The sequence below is a fragment of the Castor canadensis genome, chromosome 17 (assembly GCF_047511655.1).
Source record: "Castor canadensis chromosome 17, mCasCan1.hap1v2, whole genome shotgun sequence".
Lineage (NCBI taxonomy): Eukaryota > Metazoa > Chordata > Mammalia > Rodentia > Castoridae > Castor > Castor canadensis.
Genome location: NC_133402.1, coordinates 44,251,658 through 44,262,036, shown reverse-complemented (window position 1 = coordinate 44,262,036; position 10,379 = coordinate 44,251,658). Strand labels below are relative to the sequence as shown.

General features: G+C 47.7%; 1 protein-coding gene across 1 annotated transcript in view; it reads right to left on the bottom strand.

Annotated features, from left to right (window-relative positions):
• Positions 1-2,459: 2,459 nt before the first annotated feature.
• Positions 2,460-10,379, bottom strand: part of Gask1a (golgi associated kinase 1A) — a 53,390-nt gene continuing 45,470 nt past the window's right edge. Inside the window, exons 3-5 of the mRNA XM_020171898.2 lie at positions 5,152-5,274; positions 3,677-3,780; positions 2,460-3,063 (exon numbers count right to left, since the gene is read on the bottom strand). Coding sequence (XP_020027487.1) covers positions 2,853-3,063; positions 3,677-3,780; positions 5,152-5,274 — 438 coding nt within the window. The 3' untranslated portion in view covers positions 2,460-2,852. The remainder of the gene's footprint in view (positions 3,064-3,676; positions 3,781-5,151; positions 5,275-10,379) is intronic.

Sequence of the window (10,379 nt, the reverse complement as noted above, 5' to 3'; positions counted from 1 at the left end):
AAACTTTAAAATGTTACTAGAGATTATCAAAGAATAAGTGAGTTCATAAACCAAGACTCTGACTATGAGCACTCATTAGTCAAATGAATCAAATTCCTGCTCCTTAATCTAAAACTTTGATAAAATCCCAACCGAAACATCAACTGGAATTTGAGGACAATGGAGGAGGAATGGCAGGCTTCACAGACTGATGTTATCATATGAAAGACAAATGCACAAAATAGCAAAGAAAAAAGTTAAAGTAGAACAAAGCATGGGGCTTGCCCTACCAGATAGAAAAAATGTAAAGTAACTTTAATTAAAGCAGTGTCAGGCAGATCCAGGAACTTAAAAGACTGTATCAGTGGAACAGAATTTAGTGTCTGGTAAGAGCACACTTCCAGGGCTGGCGGAGCAGCTTAAGTGGTAGAGCACCTGCCTAGCAAGTGTAAGGTCCCGAGTTCAAACCTCAGTGGTGTCAAAAAAAAAAAAAAGAGCACACATTTTAGAGGGACCATTTGAGGAGGACCAGCAGGAGGGTGAGGACTAAAGGAGAGGGTGATGGGGGTGAATATAGTTGAAATGCATGTATGAACGCATCATGATAAAACCCATTAACATTGCATAAAAAGGTAGGGGGAGAAGGGATGAGAAAAAGTAATAGAGGGATTTGATATGAACAAAGCACATTATATGCATGTATGGAAATAACCACAATGAGACCCACTGTGCAATTGATAAACACTAAAGAGAAACAGTGTATTTCCAGATCAGTAGAGAAAGAGTAGACCTTTGACTAATGATGTCCTTATTCTAACCTTAAGTTAGACCTCAATGCACACCACTCTCCAGTACAAATTCCATATGCACCAAGAGTGAATATTTAAAAATTCTACACAAATAGTGTTTTGACAATCTTGAAGTAGTGACATCCTTTCTAAGAAGGCTTGGTGCTTGGAAGTCTCAAAGGGAAAGACGAACAGATTTAACTATACAAAAATTAAAATTTTCTGCTTGGCAAAAGACTCCATAAACAAAGTCAGGATGCAAATGACAGCCTGGAAGAAAACATTTACAACATGGCTAACAGAGGAAAGATTGATTGCACTAATTAGATTCAAAGATCTCTAACAAATTAACAAGGAAAAGACAAACATCTTCCAAGGAAAAGACAACTCACAGAAAATGCAAATGGCCAGTGCATAAGTAGAAAATAACTTCACTAGTAATAAAGCAATATTGTTTTAAAATAGGTTTCCCTCTCAGATGGATTAAAAAAAAAAGAACAAGTCTGAGAATATGAAGTGTCAGTGAGGGCAGAGGGAAATAATTAGTTCTCTACTCTCTTTGTAGAAGCTTAACTTGACAGCAGATTTTGGGGAGCAATTTGGCAATTTTTCTCAAAATAATGAATGTCCATACCTGACCAGGTGTGGTGGCTCACAGCTGTAATCCCAGCTAGTCATGAGGCAGAGGTAGGAGGATCATGATTTAAAGCCAAAAAAAGTTGCTAGACCCTTTCTTAAAAAAAAAACAAGCTGTGTATCTTTGCACATACATGTAATCCCAGCTATTAAGGAGGCATAGATAGAAGGTTCACACTTGGAGGCCAGTTCAGGTAAAAAGCAAGAGACCCTGCCTGAAAAACAACTAAAGCAAAAGGGGCTGGAAGTGTGGCTGTAATGGTAGAGAACTTGCCTAGCAGGCACAAGACCCTCAGTTCAAACCCTAGCACTGCCCCTTCCTTTAACCCAGAATCCACTTTTGGGAATCCAGCTGCTAAATACTTACACACACAGTGATCTTCAGAGTAGCATTGTTTATAATTGGTGAAAAATTAAGTCATTTAAGTGCTCATTGTTATGAGAACAGTTAATAAACAGAACACACTCTTGCCTGGGAATTCCATGCATTCATCAACAAAAATGAGGTCAATTAAGACACAGAGTCTAGTATGTGAGGTGCAAATAGTGAGTCAACAAGCAAAGTATGACCCCACTTTTAATATTTTTTAATTGACATGTAATGTAGTTTGAACAACAGACACATGTACATCTCTAAGGAGTTTCTGGGTCTTTTGCTTTTTGCCTTCCGTGCTTCTTTATTTATGAATTTCTTTTTAGTGAGCCTGTATTACTAGTTTTTAAACCAAAAACCATAACTGAATAAGAATTAAACTTTTTCTTTGTACTGGGGATTGAACTCAGGGCTTCGTGCAAGTGCTCTACCACTTGAGCCATGCCCTCAGTTCTTTTGTGCTTTAGTTTGTTTTTCAGATAGAGGTCTTGTGTTTTTGCCCTGGCTGGCCTTGAACCATGATCATTCTATCTCTGCCTCCTGATTCTCTGGGATTATAGGCATGTACCATCATGCCTAGCATTGAATTGAACTTTTAAATCCTATAAAGACAAATGCTAGGTGTTTCCTTCATCAGACCTGAGTCAACTTTCAGCCAGAGCAATTCTGTGCCACAAGTACAATTCTATGAAAACCTTTTATTTGGTTTGTGTCACGTATCATGTATATGCTTATACATGCACATACACACACACACAGAGTGGTACAGCATATGTTCACATGCCCACATGTGCATGTGTGGTACACTTGTACAGTACACAGGACATTTTTGAACATATTTATTGGTGCAATGGATAAATAGGCAAAAAGGAATGTGGTGAGACTGAAAAGCCAGCACCACCTCCACTACCTCCCATGACGTCCATGTGCCCGTCTGGTCTCTGGCTTTTCCAGCTTGTCATTGTGCATTGTGGAGAGCCCAAGGACACATGGCCATGGGATGGATGCTCATCATCTCAGGGTTGTGTCATGGAAGGTCTACCAGTACAACAGGCCCTGCCTGGGCAGTGGTGAGCTCATGGGTCCTCATCTCTGAAGAGTGTGAGGTTGTGCTTCTGGATGTGCCCCAGCAGGACCTGACCTCGCTGCTCCAGGGTCTGGAGGACCTGCTTCAGCCCCTGGGTGCCACCTTGGCTCTCCCAGAACACCGGGTCCATCTGCAGCGACTTGAGCAGAAGATTCTGTAGACACCCTGATGCGAGAACCCGCACAGCCGATGCAGGAAACCTAGAGCAGAGTTCCCAGAGCCCCACGATAGAAAGGAAAAGCACACGTGACCTCAGAGAGCTCCAGTGGAAGGGGAAGCCAGATGGCCAGAACTTGCACAGCCAGAGAAAGCCGACAAGGTCAACCTACAAAGCCACTATGCCTGCACCTGCTATCTTGTTACCAGGGACTCCTTGATTTGCTATGCTATGAAAGCAGAGGACACAGTTCTCAGAAGGGTCTCATCTCACAGAGAAGCCCAGTGACTCAACTCTGCCACCTTGGGCTCAACTTGGGAAATGCGTGACCAGAAGGAGCCCTGGGAAGGCTGAGCTGTCCTCCCAGCTCCCAGGCCTGCCCTCCCATCAAAGCAAGGGAAAGGAGACCTTCTGCACTTCAGCAGGGCAGCTGGTGTTCTGCAGGATCGGAGGCCCTCTGGATATCGGGGGTAGACCTGCCAACTGCATCCCCTCTCAGCTTTCCCGGACTCCCCATCTCTCCTGAAGTTCATATCCAACAGCTTTGGTCTGATGGACTGTGGCTTCTCCAGAACCATAGTTCAAGGCCCCAGAGTCATCAGCAGGGGCTTCAAGCCTCATGCCATGCACCTGCACCCAGCCCCTTGGACTCTCACCCATTTATGCCTTCCAGCAGCCGGAAGTCGAGCTTGTCTTCAGGGTGCTGAAGGTGACCAGCATTGTCAATGTAGACCAGGTGAGACGGATTGCTGCTCCGGACCTCAGAGGAGGAAGGTGGGAAAGCAGAGGCAGTGTAACTGGCGTCTGTGGACTCTGTCAGTGCTAAAGGGGCTGGGGGCCCAAGCTGTCAATCCCACAAACCCCAAATAATTAGTCCCCATAGCTGAGGGCCTACTCTACACCAGGCACTGTGCCTTATGTCAGTGAATCCTTCCAGCAACCTTAGGAAGAAAGCACTAACAGGGGCCTCATTTTACAGAAACAAGGACATAAAAAAGTTAGTTGAGCCAGGCACCAGTGGCTCACGTCTAGAATTATAGCTACTCAGGAGACAGAGATCAGGAAGATCACAGTCCGAAGCCAGCCCAGGCAAATAGTTTGTGAGACCCTGTCTCGAAAAAAAAAAAACCCTCACAAAAAAGGGCTGGCAGAGTGGATCAAGGTGTAGGCCATGAGTTCAAACCCCAGTACTGCAAAAAAACAAAAAGTTAATTGAGTCACACGAGATCACACAGCTAATAAGTTGCCAGGCTGGTTCAAAGCAGGCCCACAGAGCTCAGCCATGGCAGCACCTGCTAAATTGCAAGGTAGGGGGCTGACTCCTACTTTGGTGGCACAGGGATGGGAGCATGGGTGGAAAACAGCAGTGCAAAAAGGATCCTACCCATCAGGGCATGGGCATTGCACACGTGCACACCCATACCTGCTGCACCCACAGACTCACCGCTTCTGCCACCTGTGCCCATGCCCTTGGGCACACCCCAGAGAACCCCTCAAGCATAATCAAGAACACATGGCAATGTCCTTTATCCCCAGAAAACACTGACCATACCCTTATTTCCACAGGAAGGAAGTTCAACATCTCCTATATCTTTTCCAAATTAAAACCAGCCACAGGGAATTCTTTAGGGCCTAAGAAAACATGGTGTGGTTGGGAATGGGAGGCCATCTCTTCTGGCCCCACTCACATGTACACACTCAATCCCATGCTATTTTCCCATAATCCCATGCTATTTTCCCATAATCCTCTGTAGCAAGTTAGGCTTGCATTATGGACTTTTTTCTCTCTCTGCCTGTTCTTCCTTTCATTCAAAGGCCCAGTTCTCAAACTCTGCTTCCAGTAGCCCCCAGGGTCCCTTGGAGTCTCTTGGGGAGGGGAGGGTAATGGAGGCAGTGAAAACAGTGCTCCAGTCCCTATGCCACCTCAGCCACTTACTCAAAGCTCCATTTTGTCCTTTTTATATATTAGGGCTTCCTGAAACTATTCTTTGAGCAAAGGGTTCTGCTGCTAACAATAGGATTAAAACCCCAGAGTCAGATCATTTCTGAAACTTGCCACCAGCACTTCTGCAGAAGAAAGGAAGATCTGGATCCAGGGTGACAAGGGACGGCGGGTGCAGAAGAGACGTACCAGGATGTGAACCAGCCGCAGCTCGGCGGGGTTCCGGCATTTCTCTCGGAGCCTCTCTTCCACACAGGGGTCTGAGGGCTCAGGCTCGAAGCCACAGCAGTAGCGGTCCAGGCGGTCATGAACCTGTGGAGGCAGCAGCCTCTGAGGGGCAGCACAGCACCTGCCTCCACCAGGCCCAACACCAAGGCCACCTGGCCTGTGGTACCCTGTGCCATATCAGGGCCACTCTGAGGCGATACTCAGGGACTCTGTTAATCAGCTGTACCCTGTCCTCCAGCTAGGAATAGGTCTCCACTTTGCTCACCTTGCACCGCCCCAGGCCAGTGTAGATTTCATCCACTGCCCACTGCTTAACCTGCACTGCTATGCTGAGCTCTGACCTGGTACCCTGGGGCCTCCAAGTCTGACCCTTTGCCTGTCTACCTAGGGAACCTGCACAGGACTCCACTTGTTTCTTAAGCAGCAAACACTATGTCAGAGTACAAGTCCTTTCATGATCAGCTAGACAGCCCCCAGTAGTCAGCTGTTTCCCTGGGGCAGCCTGGGAAGGAGGGCATCCCCATTACAGGCTCCTTTGCACTTGAAGGCCTGATGGGGGCTTCCCAAGTGTGATGAGGAGCTCTGCACCCATCCCCACACATGCACACACAGATGACATCTCAACATTTTGGAGTTAAAGGTATAACAGGAAAAGAGGCCCATAAAATGCTTACAGCTGTATTAGTTAGCCTAATAACTAAATCATCTCACTAGCGGGCCTGCTTTGCTCAATGGCTCAAATTTAACTGGTCTTTTCTTTGTGCTCTTCTACTCCTCACCTGCCGAGCCATCACACTGTCAGTGAGGGCCACTCAACTACCTGCTGGACCACCATGCTCCTCAAATCCAGGAGGATTTGAGGAAAGAGACAGGAAGCCTTTGTCAACAGGACTTGCAGCTTCTGAGACTGGCACTTAGCCTGGGAAATACACCGACTCCCCAGATAGGGAGGAAGGGAGGTGAGTGAGTAACGGGAATCACCATCACTTATAGGACGGCCAAGTCAGGGAAGACTCACTCTTCTTCCCTCTTCAGAAGGAAATTTGCTTTGATACAACTCCTTGACTGCGTGCTTAGGTAAAAAGTGAGCTCTCAACAGGTCTGGGTATGGGAGGAATTGCTTTGCTTGGGGCTGTGGAGGGAAGAGAGCAGCTGGTAGGGGCGAGGTGAGCAGGGAGCAGTGGCAGACTGAGAGTATGAGACATGGTGTAAAGTAAAGCCAGGAGCCCTTGCGAAATGGTTGATGCATGTGGAGGAGGGGCTGAGCTTTGAGTTCGGGTATGGAACAGGACAAATCAAGGTAGTACTCATGGCACCAGAAACAGGAAGAGCCTGCTGCCTGGGATTTCTCCCATGTACAGTCAGGAGCTTGAGTCATTTCCTTAAATCTCCAGGTGGTGGTGGGAAGCATCGGTCAAGGTGATGCCTAACTCTTAGGCAATAACTTGTACTAAGGTCCCCAAAGAGCCCTGTGGGGAAGGAGACTCTACCCATTTTTGCAGAGTGGCTAAATTAGAAAGCCTGGGGACACACTGGGGAGAGGAAGACATCAGGGTAGGGTGTCTGCTAATCAGATCTCAGCTCCTGGCTACTGTCCAGGTCAAGTTAAAGGGGACATAGTCGAGGCGAAGGTGAGTGAAAGTCAGCAGAGGAAGACAGATACAGGAAGCAAGATGGCACTGAATGAGATAAGATGTGATATAGTAAAAAATTAATCTGCCCTTTGTCAGGGTTCCTGGCACAGAGCTCCTAGAATCCTTGTAGGTTCCCACACAATAGCAATCTTTTATTATCTATAATGAACCCCTTTGGGTCATTCCTGTGTTTATGTTAATGAGGTTACACAGGGTGGGGTTCCTAGAGAGTGGCAGGATGGGCGCTGGTCACCAGAAAGACACATGAACAGAAAATGGCAACACTCAGACCCCCACTTCCCCAGCTGCACCCCTGCAGAGAGGGTGGGAGAGCTGGAGTTTGCATTAGAAGAACTGGTTTTTTTTTTTGGCTGCACTGGAGTTTGAACTGAGGGCCTCACGCTTACTAGGCAGGTACTCTTACTATTCAACCACTCCATCAACCCTAGAAGAACTCTTGAGCAGTGAAAATCAGAAAGCTTCCAGATGAATGAATTCATTGTGGGTAATTAGTGTGGCACACACCAACTACAGGGACACAGCTGCACATAGGCCCTTCCAGACCTCCCCCTCTATCTTTTCATCTGGCTTTTCACTTGTGTCCTTCATAATAAACCATAAATGTAAGCAAAGTGTTTTCCTAAGTTCAGGTGTCATTCTCATCAATTATCAAGCTTGAGGAGGTCAGCAGATCCCTCAATTTGTAGCCTGTCAGTCAGAAGTACAGGTGACCCAGGTCTTGCATCTGGTATCTGAAATGGGGACTGAGTCTTTTTACTTGTGGGATTAATAGTGACTCCAGGTAGACTGTCAGAACCTGAGTTATTTTTTGGGCACCCAGATGATGCTGAATTGACTGATGTCCAAAAAACATGTCCCTGAGATGGCCAGTGTTGTCGCCTCTGTCTCATTTGCTCTTTGCAGCTTTGCAAAGAGCATTATTGTCCTCATTTCACTCTGGGGACACTGAGCTCAGTCATGCCCAAGGTCATCAATACAGAATGGCTACAGATGGGGCTGGAATTTGATGAGTTGTGTTTCCCTGTTCGAGGAGAAGGTGGGCTGCACACCCACCTAGAGGGGAAAAGGATGGCAGTGCTGGCTAAAGCTGAGCTGGTCTGTGTGCCAGCTAGCCAAGCAGAGACCATGGAAGATAGACATGGGTCACATGGATGCACCCATGCCTGTGCAGCCTCTGCTGTCTTGGGGGTTTGGGGCTCTGGGTCTTCCTGTGCCTCCTCTTCCTCCTTCAGCTTTCTGCCCTAATCGGCGAGCACCACATTAGTTAATTCCATGATGAGTAGTGATGGGCCTTTCATCTCCATCACTGACTTTCCCTTCCTGTTCCTCAGGGAGGCAGGACAGGTACCACAGAGTGTGGACTAGTCAGCTATGCACAGTGCTCATTAGAAGACCTGTGAGGGAACTGCCTTCCCTGCTGTGCATTGTCTGTCAAGGTCCCAGTCACAAGACAAGCTTCCCTGACCACAGGCTCTCTCTCCAGCCCTTGGCTGACTCCTCAGGCTTCCCAGGGCTCTTTCTTCCATTCCCTGGCATTCTTAATGTCTTACCAAAACCAAATTCTTTCCTAGCTAATGTCAACCAAAGTCTCTGTTGCCTGGAATCAAACTGCCTGTAAAGTGCTGCATCCCCTGAGTTAAATATGCTTAGCTGCTAAGACTTGGGTGAATTCTCTGGGGGCCCTACCCTTGAAGCTGGGACTCACTTGCAGAAGGTCCCCACTGACAAGCGCCCAAGTAGAAAGGAGCCCTCTGGTCCCTGGACAGGCTTGGCCCATCCATGCAGCAGACTGAAAGTGCCAGAAAATTAACATCTCTCCCACCCCAGAAGCAACCTTTAACCAGTGGAGTTGTACAGTGCTCTCTGCTGGCTGGAGGAATGCTGTCCTGTAGAAGTTGGCCACAGCCGCTTGAGGGCCTCCTCTGGGTGCAGCCTGGCTCACATGCAGCAGCAACCTGCTCATTTCTTCCCTGTTCCACCTTCCCACTTGCTTTTCACACTTCCTAGGACCAACCTCCTAAATGAACCACTGTTACCCATATCCTGTCTCTAGGTCTGTTTTGAGTGAACTCATATGGAGGTCACACGATCTCTGTTGCTGTGGCATACTGGATGTATTTGACAATGCATACACAAATGGGCATGGCTGTGTTCCAATAAAATTTCAAATACACTGAAATCGAAATCATATTAATTTTATGTGTCAACAAGTCTTCTGATTTTTTTCAACCATTTAAAAATGCTGAAACAATGGACTGCACAAATACAGGTGAGGGGTGAATTTGAATCCACTGTGTACCAGGGCTGGTTTGTGACCACTTGTTTGGAGTGCAGGTGAACCTTGGATGAATCCCAGTTCCACTGTGTGCTCACTATGTAACCTGAGGATTACTGACCCCATGCCTGAGTTTTCTCATCTACAGAATAGGGCCAGGATACTCCCAGAGAGCTGTGTGGACAATCATAAAGGTTGAGGAGCTACGGAAAGCCGGAGGCTGTCACAATGCTTTGGAGAATGGAGAGTTCCGTTGTCTCTGGTCCTGGGAGGGACAGGGTAGAGCGTCCCTCCTGAGAAGTGTGGGTTTCCCCCCTTACACCAGCACTGCAGTTCCAGGCCCAGACATCCAGGAAGGGTAGCAGTGGCCTAGCCACCCTTCCTCGTGCGGGCCTAGAGCTCAGAGCACAAACATGCCTGTGACAGAGAAGCCCATTTGCTGAGTTCTCTTTGGCCGGGAGAGTAAAAGCCAGGCAGCTCCAGCAAGACTGGAATGTCTTGGAATGGCTCTGGATTTGCCCCAAAGTCCCGTCTCCTGCCAATCCCTGCCAGGCCTGTCTCCAGGGCCCTCCCTGCAGATGTCCACTTGCAGCTGCCCTGCCATCAAGAGGAAGCTACAGGGAGTATCAGCCCAGGGGATTCGTGCAGCGCTGGCTTCCCCAAACCCACACCCATTTGGATGTTGAACAGGACGAGCGTGGCCGGCCAAGTCACCCGTCTGATCATTTTGCCACGTTGTCGGGTTATTTTTTTCCACCGAAGAGAGGTTAGGTTTAAACAGCAACAGTTCTGCAGCCAAGTGTGACTGAGCTGAAGTTTCATTTCCACATTCCTGCAGGATTCCGTCCTTTCCCCTCTTTTTGAAAAAATGAGGAGTTACCCAAAGACAGATACTCCTCAGCAGTTTTAGTTTGTGATACGACATAGCCAGAGTTGCAAAATCAGAATATGAGCTGACATTTTTGTTTAACTTAGTTAAGTCATTACAAGGCCCCTACTCTTTGTAGGCGCCATTCTGAGAGTTTCACCCAACACGTATGTCATCCCTCCCAGCAGCCAAAAAGGAGACATAATTATTCTTATTGCCAAAAGGAGGAAAACGAGTCACAGAGACGGACAGACTGTGCCTCAGGTCACAAGCTAGGAGGTGGTGGCACCTGGATTTGAGCCCCGGCAGCCTGGCTCTGACCACAAAGTCAGAGAGTGTGGCAGGCGAGAGCCCTCCAGCACAGGGGACCACGAGATCTTGGACAGCAAAA